We start from the raw sequence: 23,647 nt of genomic DNA on the forward strand, positions 1-23,647 counted from the left end.
GCCAAGAAAACTTCATTTGACCTTAATTTGTTTTCTCTCTCCCCCTTTCTTTCTGTCCTTCTCTTTCTCTTTTTATCTCTTCTCTATCTGTCTCACGGTCTTTCTCTCTTGCTCCCCCCCCCCATCTGTCTCTCTCTCTCTCTCTATCTGTTTGTATGCCTCTTTCTCTCTCTTCTCTCCCTTACTTTGTCTCTTTCCCTATATCGCTCTCTCTCTCTCTCTCGTGCTGTCTTTCTCTCTTACTCTCTTTCCCTATCTGTTTGTATCCCTCTATGTCTCTTCTCTCCCTTTTTGTCTCTTGCTCTCTCTGTGTCTCTCACTACATCTTTCTCTTTCTCTTGCTCTCTTACCCGGTCTGGCTCTCTCTGTTCCTCTCTTTCTTTCTTTTTCCTTTCTTATTGTTTCTTTTCCTCTGTGTTTCTTTTTATGGTTCTTTCTGTCTTCCTCTTCCTCTTGCTCTCCCTGTCTGTCTCTCTCTCCTTATCCCTTTCTTTTCCCTTCTTTCTCGTCCTTCTTTCCTCTTTGTGTCTCTTTGTTTGTCTGTCTCTCTTTTATTCTCTTTCCCTGTCTGTCTCTCTCTCTGTCTGTCTCTCTGTGTGTGTGTGTCTGTGTGTCTCTCTCTCTCTCTCTCTCTCTCTCTCTCTCTCTCTCTCCCTCTCCCTCCAGGCACAGGACCTCAATGTGATCGAGGAGGTGATCCGCATGCTGCTGGAGATCATAAACTCCTGTCTGTGTAATTCACTGCATCACAACCCCAACCTTGTGTACGCTGTGCTCTACAAGAGGGAGCTGTTCGAGCAGTTCCGCTCACACCCTTCCTTCCAGGACATCATGCAGAACCTAGACACGGTGAGAGAGAGACCGAGAGACAGAGACACCGACAGAGAGTGTGTGTGTGTGTCTGTGTGTGTGTGTGTGTGTGTGTGTGTGTGGTGCTGATTTTATTACATCACTTATCCCGTATGCACTGTTGAAAGCGGACGATATAAAATCTGGTAAATAATGTAGCAAAATACTTCAACCGCAGTGAGATAGTTAGAAAGAATCAGTTTACTAATGGCCGTTTGAGTCACTTTATTATCCCAGGTTGGACGCGCAAATAAGAAATATTTGAGCATGAGCATGTACACACACAAAAACCCCCTGCAGATGGATGAAACCGCACCTGTGGGTTCAGTAAGCATTAAGATAAGGTAAACAACAGTTTCCGTTAAGAAACCAACACCAATTTAAAGTTAAGCAGGCCAGCCGAACCAGACAAACGGCTTCCTATTGCATTCAGAAAGGTCCGGTATCCAGTATCCATCATTTACCTAAGACATATAAACAGTCTGTCATCTTTTGCCCACAGACTCACAGTAGAGTAGGAAAAAAAAACCCACACACAAATATGTTTATTTCCAAAAGCCACATACTACCAGAATCGTATTGAAGTCTCTTTCTGAAAGTTTATTTCTGCTTTTGTTTTTTAATGTGTATCTGTTTATAGTTCTGTTTAATGTTGTGGAACAACCTCAAAACATGTTCTACGGTGTAGCAGCTACAAACGATCATTACTTTCCTTCTCTTGAAATCAAGAGTGGAAAAAAGAAAAAATCGGCTTGTTACAGAGTCTGTCCTGAAAACCTACTGCCGTGGAGAACTTAAAGCTTTGCATCTGACTGTTACAAGGCACTGACACTGGAGACTCCTTCCAAAACCACATAAATGCATTATTGTTGTCGTTATTGCAGTTATTGAACTGTTGTATATTATTATTATTATTATTATTATTATTATTATATCAGTCTTTATATTTGTACCTGTATTAGCCACTGGCACTGACGGTTTATGTTTATGTTTACGGTGTGATCAGGTTATCGGATTCTTCAGTCAACGGTTGGAGCAGGCAGGAAGCGACCTTTCGGTTGAAAGAGTACAAGAGGTCATCAAGAAAGGAGCTGCAGCCCTGCCTAAAGACCGCCTGAAGGTACAAGACACGTTTACACCAACACAAACAACCTATTAAACACACTCGGACGTGTTTGCCCAGCACACACACGCACACCCACACACACACAGCAACATCACCTCTGTGGTCAGTGTGGCCCCACCCATGAACTCATCTTTTACTGTCATTGCATCATTTTCCAATGAAGAAACCAAACTAGCATTAAATATAGAAGCGGGAGCTTTTAGAGGAACTGTGCTCAGTGTCCGGGTATTCGTTCTCACACACACACACACACACACACACACACACACACACACACACACACACACACACACAGAGAGAACAAGAATGACGAGTGATCAGCTCTTGAGTGTTCAAGACTCACTGAGGAAACATGGAGAACAAAAAATTTTTACACAGTTAACTACTGAGATGACTTCTGTCTTCTTCGTCTTCTGTATTCTCTCTTCTTCCGTCTTCTGTCTTCCTAGTCTTCTTTGCCGCCTTCTGTCTTCTTCCGTCTTCTTCTTCTGCCTTCTTCTGCCTTCTTCTTCCGTCTTCTGTCTTCTTCGTCTTTTGTCATCGTCCTCTGTCGTCTTCTGTCGTCTTCTCCGTCATCTTCTGTCGTCGTCGTCTTCGTCGTCTTCTGTCGTCTTCTCCGTCGTCTTCTTCGTCTTCTGTCTTCTTCGTCTTTTGTCGTCATCTTCTGTCGTCTTCGTCTTCTCTCGTCTTCTTCGTCGTCTTCTGTCGTCTTCTTCGTCCTCTGTCGTCTTCTGTCTTCTTCGTCTTTTGTCGTCGTCTTCGTCTTCTGTTTTCTTCGTCTTTTGTCGTCTTCTTCATCATCTTCCGGCTTCTGTCGTTTTCTGTGTGTTCTGTCGTCTTCTTCGTCTCCTTCTTCTGTCTTCTTCGTCGTCTCCTGTCTTCTTCATCTTCTGTCGCCTTCTTTGTCGTCTGTCTTCAGCCGTTGTCCGTCTTCTTCTTTTGTGCTCTTCTGTATCTTCTGTCATCTTCTTTGTTTTCTATCGTCTTCTGTCTTCTTCTTCTTCTTCTTCATCTTGTCGCTTTCTTCTTCTTCTGTCTTCTGTCGTCTTCTTCTTCCCACCTAATCCTGTTGTAAACCCTCGTCTTCCTGTGGGAACAGAGGAGAAATGAAAGAGAGAGTGCAGGAGGAAGAGTCGCAAAGAGCGTTTGGGCTCAGGCTTTAATCATCATGTTCACTAATGGCTTGTCCATGGCCTTTCATTACTACTGTATGACGCACACAATGACATCTCAAGGAGAACACTCACACACACACACACACACACACACACACACACACACACACACACACTCAGAGCAAGGGCCCAGGACACAAATAAATCTACAGCACACACGTCTCTTTACTGCTCACCCTTTACCCACAACCCCCTGCTGCTGGCCATAAATCAGGCAGTAAATATGTAGCGTGTGTCCTGTTCATCAATCACACCACTCTCCTAATTGTGTGTTCTGTAACATGTTTCATGCCTTCCCTGTGTGTGTGTGTGTGTGTGTGTGTGTGTGTGTGTGTGTGTGCATGCATGCATTCATCTTTTATATTGGCGAACAGAAGAAAGCCGTGTTACTCCATGTTCACTCTAGTAAGAGACGAACCAACTGCACGTCTCCATGTTCATCTATTCTTAGCAACAGTCCAGCCGTTGTTTAGTCAGTGTTACAGGTTTAACCAGCAAATGTTTATGATGATTAATCTAAAGCAAATATTATAATATACAGTGTTCATACAACGAGCAGCCATTTTGATTTGCTGTTGCTTGCTGAACTCCGTTCGTGTCGGAATTCTGAACTGAAGAAATTTCAGACTAACCGGATTGGTCCAAGGAATCATCCGAGCCGGTCTTGTGTATTTGTCCCTTCTTTAACTCGGGGAAAATCTCAGCTGCTGCAGCAGACGTGGCAGCTCTGTGTCGTGCACACGCGCAGAAAACAATCACATAATCACCTGACCCTTTGAAGCGAGAATTGCCTCCGGTGTCAGAATCTGGGTCAGTCGTGCTGTCGCTCAGCTCAGACATCTTTCTCTCTCTCTCTCTCTCTCTCTCTCTCCCTCTCCCTCTCTCCCTCTCTGTCTTTGTCTGTCTCTCTCTCCCTCTCTCTCTCTCCCTCTCTGTCTTTCTCTCTCCCTCTCTCTCTCTCTCTCTCTCTCTCTCTCTCTCCCTCTCTCTCTCTCTCTCTCTCTCTCTCCCCCTCTCTGTCTTTGTCTCTCTCTCTCTCTCTCTCCCTCTGTCTTTGTCTCTCTCTCCCCCTCTCTGTCTTTGTCTCTCTCTCTCTCTCTCTCTCCCTCTCCCTATGTCTTTGTCTCTCTCTTTCCCCCTCTCTGTCTTTGTCTCTCTCTCTCTCCCTCTCTGTCTTTGTCTCTCTCTCCCTCTCTCTCTCTCTGTCTTTGTCCCTCTCTCTCTCTCTCTCTCCCTCTCTCTCTCTCTGTCTTTGTCTCTCTCCCTCTCTGTCTTTGTCTCTCTGTTTGTCTCACGCTCACTCTTACTCTCTCTCTCCTTTCTTCTGTCTCTGTCTGTCTCACGCTCACTCTCTTGCTCTCTCTGTCTCTCTCTCTCTCTCCTTCTTTCTTTCTCTCTGTCTGTCTCACTCTCTTGCTCTCTCTGTCTCTCCCCCTCTCTCTCCTTCCTTCTGTCTCTCTGTCTGTCTCACGCTCACTCTCTTGCTCTCTCTGTCTCTCTCTCTCTCTCTCTCTCTCTCCTTGCTTCTGTCTCTGTCTCTCTGTCTGTCTCATGCTTGCTCTCTTTCTCTCCATCTCTCTCTCACTCTCTCTGTCTGTCTCTCTGTGTCTTTGTCTCTCTTTCTTTTTCTCTTTCTCGGTCTCACTCTCTGTGTCTCAAGTAAAGAGAATGGAGAAAATGAAGTATTGCAACAGAATAATAGGAAAATATTGTAATATTTTTTTAGGTTAGTGGAGTAGTGTAGAAATGATGTGCACCATAAATCACATGCAGTTATTACTTCTTCGGGGTTATTAATCCAAAGCATTTAGAAATGTTTTAAAGAGGATTAGTAGACGTGCACTACATGAACAGTGCTTCTTTTTCTTCTTCTTCTTCTTCGTTCTAATAGTGTTTATGAAGTTCATTACTCCAGCTCTGTGGAAACCTGGTGTTGTTCAAAATATGTTTTAGAAGCAGCAAGTGGTCATATCTCAGTATCTAAGAGCAAATGCATCCTTTTTTATTTCACTTATTTATTCATTTGCTTTTTATTTTATTGTAGCGACGCTGTGAATCAGCTGCATGTTATTACAGTCTGACGTAAACGTGTTTGTATTGGTGAAACATCGTCTAGACACTGTGTGTCCTGTGTACTGAAATTGAGAAACGGTTGTCTAGACAGACAGATTTATGCGCGCGCGCACACACACACACACACACACACACACACGCGGTAGCCGCTGCAGATGAGTATTAGGGTTCCCAAAAAGCAGGGGGGCTCGGTGGGGTGTTCAAGAGGGAGGTCCTCTCCTTCTGCCCTGGTACATTCTGACCTCTCACACACAGGCACAAGGGGCACACTTACATTTCTTTCTCTCTGTCTGTCTGTCTGTCTGTCTTTCTCTCTCTGTCTCCTCCTTTCTGTCTCTCTCCCTCTATATATCTGTTTCTCTGTGTCTTCATGTTTCTGTCTCTCTCTCTCTCTCTCTCTCTCTCTCTCTCTCTCTCTCTCTCTGTCTGTCGCTCTCATTGGGAACAGAGAGCGCAGTGTGTAGTAGGTCAAGTGACAGAGGCAGTGGGATTTGTTTGGCGAACTGAGTGTGTGTGTGTGTGTTCTGTAGTGATAAGACAGAGACAGTCTGGCTCCTTTAGGAGAGGAGGGCGAATGCTGCAATCCAGCTCTCCCGGAGACCTCACCGTGACCTTAGTGCACACACACACACACTTTTTGTCTCCTACATATCCAAACTTGCTACTGTAAGCTTCACAGACGTAAATCTGAAGAATGATCGTATTCATGTTCACAAAGGTCAGATAGTCTCGTATTGATGGGCTTTTCTGCTTTTCTGGGGGGGACTGACTGTGTGTGTGTGTGTGTGTGTGTGTGTGTGTGTGTGTGTGTGTGTGATCACTCACTCTCTGACTTTCTACATGTTTTCTGATGCTGTAAAATAAAGAACTCACACTCACGCATGCATACATACACAGACAGGACTGAGAGCCAACACTAGAGTCATACACTGTCCGAATCTGGACTGTGTGTGTGTGTGTGTGTGTGGAGGATGATGACCTTGGATCCCAGCCAGTCGTGAACCTATTCTGCCCGGACTCTGTCTGGCACCTCACTTCTCTGGAAACATGTTACAGGATGTGTGTGTCTGTTCGTGTGACACGGCATGACGGATTCGGTAAACTGATAAAAATCATGAAGTGTGTGTGGAGGGTTTTTGTAAATGTGTCTGTTTATTTAAGGAGTGTTTTCAAACTCCCCAAGTGATCATGTGATCATGTGATCATCGATCTACCAGGGTGGGAGGAAAACAGAAAATAGTATTGTGTCCTGTTTCAAACATCTGTATAATTAGGCTCCATGAATATTTATTGCATCTGGGGGAAAAAAAATATCAGTGGGCATTTTTCATTCTGGTCCAAACTGCAGCTGGATTTCCAGCAAATTTACACACAGCTGGAACGGTTCATAAACATTTTGGTGGACTATGAAGATGTGTAAAGTTCAGCACAAAAGCTCAGCAGTAATTAAATTAAACACAGAGCACCTCCTGGATAAAGGGTTTTAAATTTCAGTAGTTATAGTGCAGATGTTTCAGCTTCTCACTCAGATGAAACAGATTGGGTTTTTAACCTGCTGTTGACGATAAACAGGTTAATGTATTAAAATGAATAAATTTAAATTGAGGAATTTAAAGACAGGAGAACTGGCTTTGTTTACCTACTGACTGGCTGACTGACTAAATAACTGACTGACATACTAACTGACTTATTAACCTGCTGACATACGGGCTGACTTACAGACTGACTTAACTGACTTACTGACTGACTTAACTTACTGACTAACTGACTGACTTACAGACTGACTTAACTTACTGACTGACTGACTTACAGACTGACTTAACTTACTGACTGACTGACTTACTGACTGACTTAACTTACTGACTGACTGACTTACAGACTGACTTACAGACTGACTTAATAACTTACTGACTGACTGACTTACAGACTGACCTACAGACTGACTTATCTGACTGACTTACTGACTGACTTACAGACTGACTTAACTACTGACTGACTGACTTACAGGCTGACGTAATATCTTACTGACTGACTGACTTACAGACTGACTTAACTACTGACTGACTGACTTACAGACTGACTTAACTACTGACTGACTGACTTACAGACTGACTTAACTATTGACTGACTGACTTACAGACTGACTTAACTACTGACTGACTGACTTACAGACTGACCTACAGACTGACTTAACTGACTGACTGACTGACTTACAGACTGCCCTACAGAATGACTTAATAACTTACTGACTAATTGACCTACAGACTGACTTAATAACTTACTGGCTGACTTACTGAATGACTTATTAACTGACTGGCTGACTGACTTAATAACTTTTTCATTCTTACTAACGCACTGACTTACTGGTTTACTGACTGACAGACTTACTGACTTGCATTTCTTTCTTACTTTCTTTCTTTCGTTCGTTTTTAATTTTTTTTTTTTACTTACGCACTGACTGTCTACAGGCCTTTCTTCTTTCTTACTGACTCAATACTGACTGAGTTCCATTTCTTTCTTTCCTTCGTTCATTCTTACTTACTGACATGGAGATTTTGTTCTTGCTATCTATCTTTCTTTGTCTTTATTTTCTTTCTTTTTCTTTCATTCTCACTGAATTAATGACTTTCATTTTGACTTACTTTTCTTTCTGATTTACCATTCTGATGTTTTTCTCACTCACTCACTCACTTGTAGTTCCTAGCACAACTGCAAGTCTTTGATACTGCCAGTATCCGAAGGCAGAAAAAGCATTTATCGGCTGCCAAAAGCACCGGTACTGTGTGCACTGGACCTTATTTTGTTTCTGATTTCAATAATGTTTGAACTTTCACAGGTTTTTAAAAAAAACATGAATAAATTTGTCCCATTAAACATCGACAGTATACGTGTATAACACTGGTTAAAAGTCACAAGACTTTAAAGAGTTTCATCATGGCACTTTAAACATGCTCATTTGTGTTGTCCTCGTTAGCCTCCTGACCTGGAGCACGCTCCCTCGCGTGCCTGTTTGACAGACGTTGCTCTCTGTGCCGTGTAAGAGGAGAGCGTGTATCCTCGGGGCCGGTGAATGGAGGCTACGCCGTGGTCTGAGGCGGTGCAGAAAGCTCAGGCTGATGGCATCTCGCTCGGTGTGGACAGATGAAAGCGAGTCCAGGCAGGCTTGTCTGAAACCGCGGGCAATCTGATCGGCCAGCGGTGCATTATTGATGGAGCCGGGCCGCCTACCTGCTGGCGCTCTGGCTGGCACCCACCTGGCATCGGCTCGTGTTCGGCTCAGCCTGACGCTGACGGAGATGCCGCTGACCTTCTGTCAGATTTGGCTAAATGAGGCTACAGGTGGCGCCGGTGTAGTTTTCAGGGTTTTCTCGCCGGGTTTTCAGGACGGAAGGCATGCTGGAATCGAATCCTGCTATTCTATCAATAAAAACTTTGGTTATATTCTAGCAGCTGCCAATTAAGAATCTTCTTAGAACGAAATGTCCGGTCTTCACGAGGGTTTAAAACTGAAGTAAAATCAAGGATTTGGCTCAGACACTGAGATCCATGTACACTCGTTTGTGTTCATTCGTTTTTGTTTTGTTTTATATTATTAAATGAAAATCTAGATATATTACAAAGCTTTAAACCAAACATTACAAAACGCTCTTGTGTTTCTCCTTTGTGTGTTTTTTCACCAATTCAGATCGATTTGGGGCTAAAAAGAACAATCCCTGACGAGATTGAGCAATTACTAAGTAACCCGAATCTCGTTAGTGGCTGATGTACAGCTCATATGGATTATGTGCATTTTAAAAATGGCATGAGGGTGACGGTAAAGGAGGAGGACACGATGGATGAAAACATCAGCAGGATTTTTAAAAGATGTTTCCTTGTTTTCCCTTTAAAAAAAAAAAAAAATCCAAACAAATGAACGCATCCAGCACGGACTCGTGACTCTACTAATCATGTTCCCCGTATTGCAATCGGTTGCTGATGATCTATCCTGTACAGTGGCATGCAGATGTTTTGGGGTGTGGAGGAGCACTGAAGCAAGAGGCTGTCATTACTCACTGTGCCTTTTACAGTAATAAAGATGAATGAACTGATCTGGTAGCTGCACTTGTTGGCCTCAAACAATTTATATTTATGTAATAGGGGGGGGGGGGGGAAATAGTTTTTATCCATTCCCGACGATGCCGCAGCCGTCTGAGTCCGGGAGCCATGAGAGCAAATTTGGCCATGCTCTCTGGGTGGGATGGAGTGTACACTCCATCCGCCATCAATCTCGGCGACACTAGGATATCATAGATGTCTGTGAGCTCGTGTGTGGAAGAGGGCAGATAGCAGTTTCCCCTCAGTGTGTTACGCTGCCCAGTAGCACAGCATAAGCAGAAGTTCAAAAAGGAAGTGCGCGTTAGACTTCACTCTTCCTGGTCTGCTGGCTTGCGTCGTATGACAGGAGAGATCTGACTAATGCGTGGGAACTGCCTAACTTATCTGGCTTACTAATACTTCTCATCAAAACGTCGGCATTGTGGCATTTCAGTCGACCCTGCTTATCCGCGATCCCGGAATCTGCGCGTCGTCGACTGCGGCGAGTTTCTGTTGCTTCATAAGAGGACGTGAAGAGCACCAACGTAAGCTGCTGAGTCACTTTTTTCTTTTCTCAGGGCGTTATCTTTCCGCTGAAGTGAAGCGAGCAAATTTAGCTGGGAGAAACGGGGCTAGCTGTCATGGTGTATACGGGCATTGACGGTCAACTCTAGTTTGGCGATTTTGTTGACAACTGCCTCTGATTAGCTAATGTCATACTGATTGGCAGAAGAACCTTGAATCTGATTGGTCAGGAGGTGATTTAAGTTTTTTTAAATTTCTATAATAGCAGCTCCGACACTAGTTCCGGATGTAATTCAAATCGCAGGTTCATATTAACGCGCTCGTTCGACAGTGTTCAGTTGTTAATCCGGTGAAGTTTTCTGAAAGGAGACATTAATGGAAGGAGTCTCCAGTGTCGGTGCTTTGTAACCGTCGGAGGTCGAACTGCAACAATACGTTTTCTGACCTCTTCAAGACAGATGAGTTTACACTTGCCGCTTTCTCTGTATCTTATTAAGTTCGAGAGAGGGGGACAAAAGAGCGAGACGGTTTATAGCTGCTATAACGCAAGTGATAACAGGGACATATTGTTTCAGGGGCGTTCCCATGGAATTGCTGTGCTATACAAGGAGGGAAAGGTTCAGGACGTGCTGTTTAAGGAAAATAATTCGACTCCACTTTGCACGTTTCTGCATCACACCACCTTGTCGTCGATTTATTTTCTCATAGCAGCACTCCTCCATGTGTTTTATGTAACCTTCCTATAAGAGTTGATGAAGCATGGTGCGTTTGCTACGTAGTTTTGATTTGTCCAAGCGGGTGCAAACATGTCATTCAAATATGGGGGCGGAGCTAATTATCTGCACTAAGACCAAATCAAAGTTTCTAACCGAACTCCAATACAACGTTGTTGGGGTTTTTTTTTTCTTTAAACAAAACCCATAAAATGGCGTGCTGTGCAGTTGGGTTTGGGCATACAGAGAGATCTGAGATCGGCGAGCATGGTGAGGAACTCGAATCTTCGGACACCAATCGCATGACGCGTACGGACAGAAGAGACGGCGAAAAGCCACCGTACGAACTTGTAGCTCGACAGCTCGAGTTCCTCCTGTGTTTCGTTTGAACACGAAAACCTCTTGAGGTGTTGAGAGAACTATTACTTAAGAGAGCTGAAGTTTATTTGCCTGGCAAGTAGATGGTATTACAGAGCCGAGTCACCTTTACACCGTGAAATCAGATCACGGAGCGTTTTCAGGCTGCGGGGGGAAACTCGTGAACTCTTCCCTGCAGTCGGAGCGAACCACAGCTGCGCGGCGTTCCTCAACACCTGGGAATGAAAGAACAAGTTTAATCCGAATTTTAACAGAATCAGATTATTTATCCCGCATATGTACAGAGGACGAATTATGGATCGTTGTAAATAACACAAATTTGTTTTTGTGTCCCCCCCCACAGAAGTTTCCGGAGCTGAAATTCAAGTACGTCGAGGAAGACCAGCCTGAGGATTTCTTCATCCCTTACGTGTGGTCTTTAGTCTTTAACTCCGGAGTGGGTCTGTATTGGAACTCTCAAGGCGTTGAGCTTTTTAGCATGGACTCTGCTTGAGAGAGAGACAGAAAGCCTGGTGAGTGTGTACGTGTGTGTATGTCATGTTTTTGACAGTTTAAGGAAGGCTGGGGGGAAAAGGGTTGGTTTGGGAAAGTTGATCGCAGTTTAAAGGTCCGTTATGAGATTCGGACACGCACGTCTTCGGCGTCGTGACTTCCTGGCTCACTTCCTCGTTATCGGACTCCCGGGCTTCCATTATCTACAGCGTCTCCACTCGTCGACGATGAGGCACTGAGGGCACGTCAATCAAAACACTGCTTCGTTACTGGACAAAGAGTCACATGGGTGCGGCTGCACTGAATTCTGGGAATTTGGGAATGGTACATTTCTGCTGTGAAGCACGCTATAGCACGTTTATTACTGCTTCTTTTTTTTTTAAATCTCATTTTGTTTTTTGGGCACTGATTATAATGTGATGTTTAGTTTTTGTTTCTCAGTGGGTCATGTACAACAGGTCAGGACTGATGTGGGAATAAATAACACGACAGGTTCGGTCCTTATTTCTAAACAAGACAGTAAAAAGAAATCTTTTCTTGGGCCGTTTCTGGATTTCAGGCAGCGGTTTAGCTTTAATCGCTCGTATCATCAGTCGCCCTCGTTTGCTTGTTTTGTTTGTTTAAAAGATTTATTTATTTATCGTTTGCATTATTTTTCCCTGAAATCTTCTGCATCACAGTATAAGCCTTTTTTTTTTTTTTTTTTTTTTTATAATAACAGCAGTGCTTTTCAGACTGAAATCTTCCTTCTGTAAAACAAGTACAGATAAGAAATATTTTAGATACTTATCAATTCTATGAAACACACTCTATCTAATGTGTAATTGCATTTGTGTATTTATATATTGCGTAGATAAATCCATAAATAAATGCATGGACATGAAACACATACAAACAGCATGTTTGCGACACCAAAAGTTATCCTTTCTTTTTTGTTGTTGTTGTCGTATGCTTTTTCTTTTCCTCACGTCTTTCCTGTTTCGTCACACTTTTCCTGTACAACACGTGCTTTACAGTCTCCATGAGGTTTTCTGTTACTATTTCAGCACCTTGTGGCTCCATACATATTGTTACACCGCATAAAAATGTTTTTTGTCCGTTTTTCTGACATTCGACGTTGTGTTCTTGCGTCTCGTCTCATATAGCGGCGTCAGCAGTATTTCACATAAGAACTGAGTTGATCTTGTTATTAAAATATACACACAGAAGTAACAGGGCTGTTATTGAATTTGCAATCACCACAATCTCTTTATTTTCTATATTCAATTTCATGTGTTAACAGTTGGGGTTTTTTTTTTTGTTTTTTTCGTTTGACCTTTTTGCTCAAAGAACGAATTCAGTTCTAGTCATCACTTCATTGTGAAATCGTCCGCTGCCCTACGAATTCTGGGATGCTTATTTAGAAAAACGTTTTTGAGAGGTTTACTTAAGCGATTTTTGTCACAAGAAATGTGACTCATGGATGAACTGAAGCTGCAGAATGTTACTACACACTCAGGTAACAAAACAGATAAATTAATAATAATAATAATAATGATGATGATAAATGTATCATAATCACAGTCACGGTCCTTTCATTCTGTCTTCTTTCTGTTCTCCGCTATATAAATTACAACCAATAAACGCAAAAGTTCCTATTGTAAAAACGTGAATGTTTCTGTGTGTTTTATTAAAGTTGCTATTTGTGAGTCGAACCGTTGTGGAGTTAGATGAGTTTCATAATGTACAGTGTGAAAATAGTCAACACGAGCTGTAAAGATTTTCATTTCAGATTTGATTGATTTTACTTGATTGTAACTATTTGTTGTGGAGCTGTGCAAAGGAAGTATTAGCATTGGTTATATACGTCCCATTCAGTTGCCTAAAAGGTTTATTTTTTGTCTCAGACCGTTCCTTTCCTTTAACAAGTATTTTCCACCAAAAACAAATGAGTTGTGAGCTGTTGCCGTGGCGATAGGATTAATCACACTCCTAATATCTCCATTTTTGGTTCCAAACTAGCATTTCGGTGTTGGAAACGAATCGGTTTTGCCATCCAAGGACCAGCTGCGGAAAATCCCGGAACGATTCCAGATGGAGTGCCAGCTCTTTGGTAGAAAACAGCAGTGGGGGGTCGGTGGGTAAGGTTCTGTAACCGGTCAGTGTGACCAGAGTTATGAGTTCAAATCCCTTTCCTGTCAGAGAGCCGTTGTTGGACCTTTTTAAACAAGATCCTTTACCATCAACTGCTCAGCTGAACATTTTTTAAGGGCTCAGCTTTAAGGGTTAAAAAGAGTTTGTGAGATTGGGTCCTCCTTCACGTGCGGTTTCTGCCAAACGAATAGATGTCCGAGAAGAACAGTTCCAGATTAGGTGCCGGTGGTGGAACATGGAAGTAGAATCTTCCGCACTATTGGCCAGATGGTTTAAAAAAGGTTCTGTGCACCTTTAGAACAAAAAAAGGTGTTCCTTAAGGGTTCTTCCATCCATCCATCCATCCATCCATCCATTTTCTGTACCGCTTATCCTACACCAGGAGCCTGGGGCCTATCCCAGGGAACTCGGCACATAAGGTAGGGGACACCCTGGACGGGTTTGGAAACGCCAGTCAGCTTACAGCACATGTTTTTTTACTGGGAGAGGATACTCCTGAAGCATGGGGAAAACATGCAAACTTTATACACACAAGGGGGAGGCGAAAATCGAACCCCCAACCCTGAAGGTTTTTGGCTTCCTAAAGTGGTTCTTCTTGGAACCTTAGAATTAGTCCGATTAGATTAACTACAAATGAGTTACCAAGTCTAAATAAAGGATATGTCGAAATAGCAGCATATCTTACTAATTCTAACCAACACGTTACTACAGCTAAATAATGAGTTATTAAGTAGCAGTAACGAGATATTACGTCAAAACGAGGACACGACCTTAATGAGTTCTGAGTTCTAAATCTAAATAAGAAGATATTAAGTAAAAATTCTTCAACTTTGTTTCCCACCTTGTAGTCCAGGTCTTTTGTTGTTTTGATTGTTGTGATCGATCGAAACACTTTCTAAAATACGGCCGAACTCAAAAGTTTGCACCCCCTGTGTTTACGAGTTGGAGTGGTTAAAGAAACATCAACAGAAAAGAAGTCCAAGAAATTCAACATGAAATGTGAAAGATGGGAATATGATGAAATAGAGAATATTTCTTTGACATCCTGACAAAGGAGATGTTTGAACGTTGGAACTGATATATTTTTTCCCCTTAATAGATTATGGGTTGGATTGTAAATGAACCCATTTGCATTAATGTGTTTATGCTTTATTATTCTATGTGCTAGCACTAGGATAAATTGTGTACATATTTTTTTGCATAATGTGTTCATCAACAGCTCTTTCGTTTGTATGTAGGTGCCCTCGACATCGCGAGTGTGTACTATCCTTACATTTACATTCAGATTTATTCATCGGATGCTTTTATCCAAATGACTTTAAAGCAGAATCCGATAAAGCCGTACACGTCTTTTACAGCAACGGGGGGTTAAGGGGTTTCGCTGAAAAGTCCCCACAGTGGCGCTCTGATCATCGTGGGATTCGACCTCGCAACCTTCTGGACGGTAGCGCAGATTCGTGTTAACGCTCAGCCCTGTCACTTCTCCCACAACGGCTCGAACGCCATTTAAGAGCCGAGATCTGACCGTAATGTGTCCTTTATTCTTCCTCTTAATGTTGCCCTCTTCTCTAATGGGCTTCTGTGTGAGGGTTTTTGTTTTTTTTTTTTTGTTTTTTTGCACAGGAAGTCAGTGTTTACTATAATTGCAGGTCAGAGAGAGGGAGCGAGAGCGAGCACATCAGAAAGGCCCGTTAAAATGGCATCTGGAATTCTGGTAGGCTTTAATGGTCTGATATGCTCTTATCCCTACTGGATACAATATCTGTTGGAGCTTCCCATGTCCAGTATGTTTTGTTCCTCGTCGTCTTGTAAAATATTTGAGCGTAAACGACATCGTGGTCCTTAAAAATGTTTCGGATAATAAGATTTTTTTTTATCGGATTGTTGCGATAAGCTTTGTTCATCTTGTGCCGATTGGTCAAGACAGCACAAAAAAACAAGGATAACCGTGAATTAAAAGATGCATAGACATACTAGTAATAAAATAAAAATAGAAATTTTCTTTAAAGATTGTAGTCTGTGCGAAATGTTCTAACAACCGTGTAAGGAAGATTAAATGCAAGTCTGTAAATATAGGAAATATGGAAATAATATTCTTGAAAAAAAAATATCTTGAATGTAGTCAAATTTAGATCCTATTTCCTCTAAGATTGCAATAAATCCAATATAAGATTATTAAACCTATTTCTAGACATATTTGACTAGACAGTTTTAATCTTTATATTTTCTTATTCTATTGGCCGATAATTTTTGCATCTTTCTAGTAATGAACGCTTAATATTAGCAAAATGATCTGCCAATAAAACAAAGTTTTAATCTTAAAAATCGTCAACTATGTCGAGAAATAGGTATAATAATCTCATAGTTGATTTATTGTAATCTAATAGGAAATACTAGATCATTTTGACTAGATTCAAGGTATTTTAACTTGCCCAAATGTCTTCTTTATTTATTTTTATTTTTTTGCTCCACTACCAGCATCCAGTATCGCATAGTGTACAGTATGTTGTCATGCTAATTAACAGGAGGCATGAAATGACAGCAACCTGGATGTATTTCACAGTTAATAATGGAAAGCAATGCAAACTGTGGTCTGTAAGCATATCAAGGAGGAACTATAGCATCTTTAATCCAATACAATACAGCCGATCTGGAGTCTGCTCTTTTTAATATAAGGCATTTAAACACGCCGTGTGGTGCACGCGCTGGCAGGAGGATCAGATGGCCGAGGTCTTGCAACGACTCGCTTGTTGTTACCCGGAGAGTCACCTTACCGACTTTGTCTTTCAGCCGTAGCTGCACATGAATCAACCGTGGGATTCTGGGAGATGTGTCTCCACACGGTGAAACGCATGTTCTGCATCACACGTTACGCCTGAACTTTATCATCACTCGCAGACACGACAAAACACGGCATATGCGGGACGTATGGATAACCTTATACAATCCCACAAGCCTTTTGGGTTTTTACGATGATGAATGAGGACGCGCAGACAGAGGTGGGGTGGTTGGTACACGATCTGCTGAGGTTCCACTTTTACACAGGAAGTGTCTACTGTTTATCATGATGTATATCTTTGCACTTGCTTGGAAGTGGGATAACTATGATCTATGAGCTGACAGATTTTCCCCTCCCAGGCTGTATTCCTGTATCCCTGCCCAGCCATTTCATCTCAGCTCTTGAGATTGTTTCATGAAAAATAAAATAAATTTAAAAAAAAAAAACCCATATGATTTAATGAAATGTTCCTCATTTGCATAAACCCGTCCTTTGTGTCGCAGCTATTTGCAGATAGCCAAGGCTTTTATTTGAACCGACAATATTAACCTTAAGCTAGTGTAAGTATTCTGAAGGCTCTTGTAGAGAAATAAAATGATCTGAAATGTTTATATAAATATGTACCGAACGGACACTAATTTAACCTCACTGAATATTGAATGTGTGTAAATGGCTAATGATGGCCTTGTTCGGTCTCAGGCTCGGCTGTGCGTGACAGTGGACAGCGGGGTCGAGCGTCTGGGTGAAACTCGACACTCCTTGGTGAAACCGAGATCCGTCTCGGGCAGCGTCGAGCTTTACGGCTGCTTTCATCAGTCTCCAGTAGTAAAATGTCATGTTTCAATTGCAGGAACCTTTCCAGGAACTTTCTCTGAAAGTCGAGGGATATTTCCGCCAGTTTGATTTCCTGGCCCGTAGTACCAGGAACTACAAACTTAGATTTTTCTTTGAGGTGGAGCTTGATGGATGCATTCTGCATTTGTACAGTATGCACGTGGTGAAAAACATTGCAGCAGTGTCTGTTACGTGTATCTAGTGCCGTACCGCTCAAAGCTAGACCTAGAAGCTGAAATTGTGCTTGTGTTTAAAAAGCTGCATCCTCCTTACTGCTCGCTGATTTGCTGTATTTTTCTGTCATTTCTGTTATACGTTGTTGTGAATAATTGTCACAGTCCCTGCAATGTGAAGGGAAGATCAACCAGGAACTGTGTAGTTCTTGTTGAGAATTCCTTAGTTCCTCAAAAGGTTCTGGGACCTCAGTGGAACAGGCTTTAAGTTATGGCCTTATGCATTTGTACTTGCATATGCCACTCCTTCAATGGGACTGACAGATACAAAGGCTGCACATCCTTCACCTTCAATGCGACTGACACACACTTAGGCCACACCTTCTTATTGAGACTGACAGGCACTTAGCCACACCTCCTTGACCTTCGCTGGGACTGGCACACACTTAGGCCACACCTTCTTAGTGAGACTAACAGATACAAAGGCCACACCACCTTCACTGGGACTGATGCACACTTGGCCACGCCTTCTTATTGTGACCAACAGATACAAAGGCCACACCTCCTTCACTGTCACTGATTAGGCACTTAGGCCACACCTCCTTTACTGGGACTGACGGACACACAAGTCATGCCTCCTGTACTGGGACTGATGGATATATAGGCCACTCCTCCTTCAGTGGGACTGACCGATACCTGGCCATGCCTCCGTCCCTGGGACTGACACACATTTAGGCCACACCTCCTTCAGTGGGACTGACAGATACATGGCCACGCCAGAAAATGAATATACTAACGTGTCTAAACCCTGATAGAGACGTCGATCAATTAAAACCAACGACTCTTTACGTTCCTGAACTTCACAGATTATAACTCCACCGGTGAAACCATGTTTTTTTTTTTTCCTCTTCTTCCTCCTATTGCTCTAATTAGCTGGCGTTTGTTTCTGCAGAGAGACACGTTCTATTTTAACCGCCGGGTGACAGACTGAATTCGCACTTTGAGACGTGCTGCGAGTCTTTGGGCATGCTGACTTTACAGTGCACTTCGGTGTCATATAAGTCTCGTAAAGTCAAGGTCTAGAGTTCAGCGGCCCGTCATAAATCCCTGCGAGCCCTCACTGCTCCTCCCCTGTGCTGAGACGGACAGACTGGAGCTGCACCACAGCATATGGTGTCCTCTCAGACACAGACAGCAGTAATGGCACAGAGGGGGTGGAGGGTCAGGGAGTTTCTTTCACAGGGAACGTTTTACAGATCTCCCACACACACACACACACACTGGTCTGCTTGACCAGATTATACTTTATATCAGAGGCCTTCACTTCTTTACTTTTACTTCTGTATTCTGAGCTCTGTATTTTTGTTTTCTAGCTCGTATTTTCTTCTCCTTGCTTATTCATTCCTTTGGGTTTTTTGTTTTTTTAACTACTTCACTTACAAAGCATTATTTGAGAGCCAAGCCTTAAAAATGGCCGATTTTTTTTAATTAGGGGTCCAAGCACCACCGGTTTGAATATTTTTTTTTTTTTTTTTTTTTTTTAATGTAATTTAAATCCGCTAATTATCAACAATTTGAGAAATGATATTGTAACATCGTTCTAAATAGGGCTAGAAACTGAGAGATTTGCTTCTGAACGTTTAAAGAAATGTTGTTTGTTTTATAAGATACACAAAATGATAACCAGAGCGTGATATCGTTACACTCTAGCGAGTGTAGTTTATAAAGTTTCAAACAGAAATTGACGCGTGCTATGAAACGGGCTCTTCCGGATCATATCGGCCGAAGCGATCGTGACGACTGAGCCTTCTTCAACAGGAGATATGTTTATATATAGATGTAATTCATTTCAAGAATCTGCAAAAGGACTGACGCGACCAAAATTCTCACTTCTTTCTGTAGCGCCTTAAATCTGCCAGGTTTCAAGCTTTTTGAAGATTTTTGAAAGAGTTGAAATTCTCAATATGTAATCTTTCAAGGATTTATTTATTTTTGCAGTGATTGCTGCAGTTTGCATTCTTTGCATTTTCGGTGCGCAAAGAAAATCAGTTTTGCACTGTATTTGATAAGAATCTGTTCAACTAAATATTTCTTATAGCATCGTTGTATTTTATAGCAGCGTTGCCTGTTCACTCATTTTAAATTAAAATCGTTACAATTCCATTACAGCTCCTTTTTCTACCCACCCCCCCTTATCTATACCACTACATTCCTATAACCCACTTATCAAACTCGCACGCTCTCGCGCACACACACACTTATTCTGCGCTCAGGTTGTCCCCGAGACGTGCCGCCTGAGGGTCTTTATTTTAGAGCAGCTGCAATTTGTATGTATGTATTTATTTTCCTTCGTCACTGTGTTGCAGCGGGACTGCAGCGTGCACATCCACTCTGCAGTGCTGACGCATGTCCGCAGGCTCAAACCGCTCCGCTCTACTTTCGGTGCGTTTATACGGGGGAGTAATTATGTGAGGTAATTATATGTTGGCTTCCGAGAACATAAAAGTCCGGTGGTAATTTTGAAAAGAGTGCTTGGGTCTTTCAAATGCCTGGTATTCACTACAGAGGCGGTTATTGTGAAAGCGGGGTTTAGTGTGCAAGGTCTAACCCGGAGGCCTGTACTGTGGAAAGCGGACACGATGCATTCTGTCTCGGGTGATGTTTCCTGTTAGCGGATTTAATGCGCGTTTGCAGTGATGTTTTGCGTTTAGAAGCGCTCTCGATCGATGATGCATGTATGTGTACTGAATGTGCTGAGGCTGTTTTCTGTACCACCTTGCACCGTCACATGACCTCTGTATTTCCTGCAAGCTTTTTGAATGTCCCATGTGTTTGCGAGGTGGTTCAATTGTGACTTCTTGTTCTCGGTTGTTCGTGCTGCTTTCAGGTCATCCTGCAACTCTTTTCCAGTGACTTCTGGCTTCTCTCTTATCATTCCTTATCATTCCTCTGACTGTATGTTATGAAATCTTGCGTAGCGAACCTGTCTGGGGACAATCAGTTGCAGTTCCATGAGCTTTCTGTTTGCGTATTATCGAACCGCTTGTCCTTACAGGGATGCTTAAGGTCTTCACTATGGCCTTGTAGTTCTTTTTCTGTGCGAGTGTTGTTGATTAACGTTCTCCCAAAGAACTTGAGGAAGCTCCTTCATGGTAACGTCTTTTTAAAAATGTTATATATATATATACATATATACAGTATCTCACAAAAGTGAGTACACCCCTCACATTTTTGTAAATATTTGATTATATCTTTTCATGTGACAACACTGAAGAAATGACACTTTGCTACAATGTAAAGTAGTGAGTGTACAGCTTGTGTAACAGTGTAAATTTGCTGTCCCCTCAAAATAACTCAACACACAGCCATTAATGTCTAAACCGCTGGCAACAAAAGTGAGTACACCCCTAAGTGAAAATGTCCAAATTGGGGGCCAAATAGCCATCTTCCCTCCCTGGTGTGTCATGTGACTGGTTAGTGTTACAAGGTCTCAGGTGTGAATGAGGAGCAGGTGTGTTAAATTTGGTGTCATCGCTCTCACACTCCCTCATACTGGTCACTGGAAGTTCAACATGGCACCTCATGGCAAAGAACTCTCTGAGGATCTGAAAAAAGAATTGTTGCTCTACATAAAGATGGCCTAGGCTATAAGAAGATTGCCAAGACCCTGACACTGAGCTGCAGCACGGTGGCCAAGACCATACAGCGGTTTAACAGGACAGGTTCCACTCAGAACAGGCCTCGCCATGATCGACCAAAGAAGTTCAATGCACGTGTTCAGCGTCATATCCAGAGGTTGTGTTTGGGAAATAGACGTATGAGTGCTGCCAGCATTGCTGCAGAGGTTGAAGGGATGGGGGGTCAGCCTGTCAGTGCTCAGACCATACGCCGCACACTGCATCAAATTGGTCTGCATGGCTGTCGTCCCAGAAGGAAGCCTCTTCTAAAGATGATGCACAAGAAAGCCCGCAAACAGTTTGCTGAAGACAAGCAGACTAAGGACATGGATTACTGGAACGATGTCCTGTGGTCTGAGGAGACCAAGATAAACTTATTTGGTTCAGATGGTGTCAAGCGTGTGTGGCGGCAACCAGGTGAGGAGTACAAAGACAAGTGTGTCTTGCCTACAGTCAAGCATGGTGGTGGGAGTGTCATGCTCTGGGGCTGCATGAGTGCTGCCGGCACTGGGGAGCTACAGTTCACTGAGGGAACCATGAATGCCAACATGTACTGTGACATACTGAAGTAGAGCATGATCAGTATGCAGTATTCCAGCATGATAACGACCCCAAACACACCTTCAAGATGACCACTGCCTTGCTAAAGAAGCTGAGGGTGAAGGTGATGGACTGGCCAAGCATGTCTCCAGACCTAAACCCTATTGAGCATCTGTGGGGCATCCTCAAACGGAAGGTGGAGGAGCACAAGGTCTCTAACATCCACCAGCTCCGTGATGTCGTCATGGAGGAGTGGAAGAGGACTCCAGTGGCAACCTGTGAAGCTCTGGTGAACTCCATGCCCAAGAGGGTTAAGGCAGTGCTGGAAAATAATGGTGGCCACACAAAACATTGACACCTCGGGCCCAATTTGGACATTTTCACTTAGGGGTGTACTCACTTTTGTTGCCAGCGGTTTAGACATTAATAGCTGTGTGTTGAGTTATTTTGAGGGGACAGCAAATTTACAGTTACACAAGCTGTACACTCACTACTTTACATTGTAGCAAAGTGTCATTTCTTCAGTGTTGTCACATGAAAAGATATAATCAAATATTTACAAAAATGTGAGGGGTGTACTCACTTTTGTGAGATACTGTGTATATATATATCTCACTGATCAGCCATAATATTAAAACCACCTGCTTGATATCGTGTAGGTCCACCTTGTGTCGCCAAAACAGCTCTGACCCGTCAAGGCACGGATTCCACAAGACCTCTGAAGGTGTGCTGTGGTATCTGGTACCAAGACGTCAGCAGCAGATCCTGTAAGTTGCGATGTGGGGCCTCCATGGATCAGACTTGTTTGTCCAGGACATCTCACAGACGCTCGATCGGATTGAGATCTGGGGAATTCGGTGTCCGAGTCAACACCTTGGACTCTTTGTCACGTTCCTCAAACCGTTCCTGAACTATTTTTGCAGTATTTCAGGGCATATGATCCTGCTGAAAGAGACCGCTGCCGTTAGGGAATACTGTTTCCATGAAGGTATGTATTAACCCCTGGATACCGGGATCACCACACAAGACCTGCCGCTTTGGAGATGTTCTGACCCAGTCGTCTAGCCATCACAATTTGGCCGCTCAGATCCTTTTTCCTGCTTCCAACACGTTAACTTAGAGACCTGACTGTTCACGTGCTGAATGATATATCCCACCCATTTATTTCCTCTCACCCTTATATTAGGGCAGCTAAAAAAGGATGTATGTTGGGTTTCACCACTTTAGCTTTTCATTATTCCAATGAGAGATTAATGAATCGTGATTCTCAGTCAGGATTCTTCTCCCACTTCACATTTTTTATCATATCATCTGTCTGATTTCTCGTAATCTCACTCCAACGGATCGGTGTCGATTTGTTCCTGACTCTTGGTGGACGTCGAACAAATAATTAAAATAAATTCAAACGCATCGTCTTTTCCTATTTTTTATTTATTTATTTTTTCCATTTCTTGGTGGTTCACAAACTTCAAAACCAAATGCTTCATCATTCAATGCAAATTTTCCAGATAAAACTTTCACCATGTAAGTACATATGAAATATTAGTGAATATTCTCGTTCTTCATCTTGCATTTATCTCCTCGTTATCTTCTCGTGTTGTGAAACACAACATGATCTGTTTTCCTGTGAAAGTCTGGGTTGTGTTGTATTTCCTAGTAGTCGGTTACGTCATTTTTCATGAGACATTATTTCACAACTGTGATTGCGTTCGTTTTTTATTTTTAACACATTGCATTCTGGCGTTGATTTTTTTTTTTTTTAGATGCCATGCGGTAATGTCTCTTCCTTTTCTTGGAAAAGTTTGTATCACATCTGCTGCTGTTGGTGATAACCTCTCTCTCCGTCTGACATGCCAGCACGATGAACCATCCAGTTCTCACACACACACACACACAGACCACTTCTTTAGAGGAACTGTCTGAAGTCTGTCACCTCCATTAGTCTTAGCAACACAGTGTAAATATATTCCTGCGCTCTTCACAGCACTGCACTGACTTCCTGTTCATTATACAGTTCATTTTAAAGCTACAAATGGATGTGCAGCATCTTGTAAGTCTGCGTTAATTGCGCCACAACCAGCTCTAAGATCATCAAACTCACGAGTA

The 23,647-nt window shown here is 42.7% G+C and overlaps 1 protein-coding gene across 1 annotated transcript in view; it reads left to right on the plus strand.

The window, feature by feature from the left end:
* The window catches only part of dym (dymeclin), a 70,902-nt gene extending 57,851 nt beyond the window's left edge, over nt 1-13,051 (plus strand). Inside the window, exons 14-16 of the mRNA XM_053649042.1 lie at nt 667-849; nt 1,856-1,969; nt 11,257-13,051. Of these exons, the coding sequence (XP_053505017.1) occupies nt 667-849; nt 1,856-1,969; nt 11,257-11,406 (447 nt within the window). The 3' untranslated portion in view covers nt 11,407-13,051. The remainder of the gene's footprint in view (nt 1-666; nt 850-1,855; nt 1,970-11,256) is intronic.
* Nucleotides 13,052-23,647: the final 10,596 nt, after the last annotated feature.

This window comes from Ictalurus furcatus, chromosome 18 (assembly GCF_023375685.1).
Source record: "Ictalurus furcatus strain D&B chromosome 18, Billie_1.0, whole genome shotgun sequence".
In the NCBI taxonomy this organism is placed as follows: domain Eukaryota; kingdom Metazoa; phylum Chordata; class Actinopteri; order Siluriformes; family Ictaluridae; genus Ictalurus; species Ictalurus furcatus.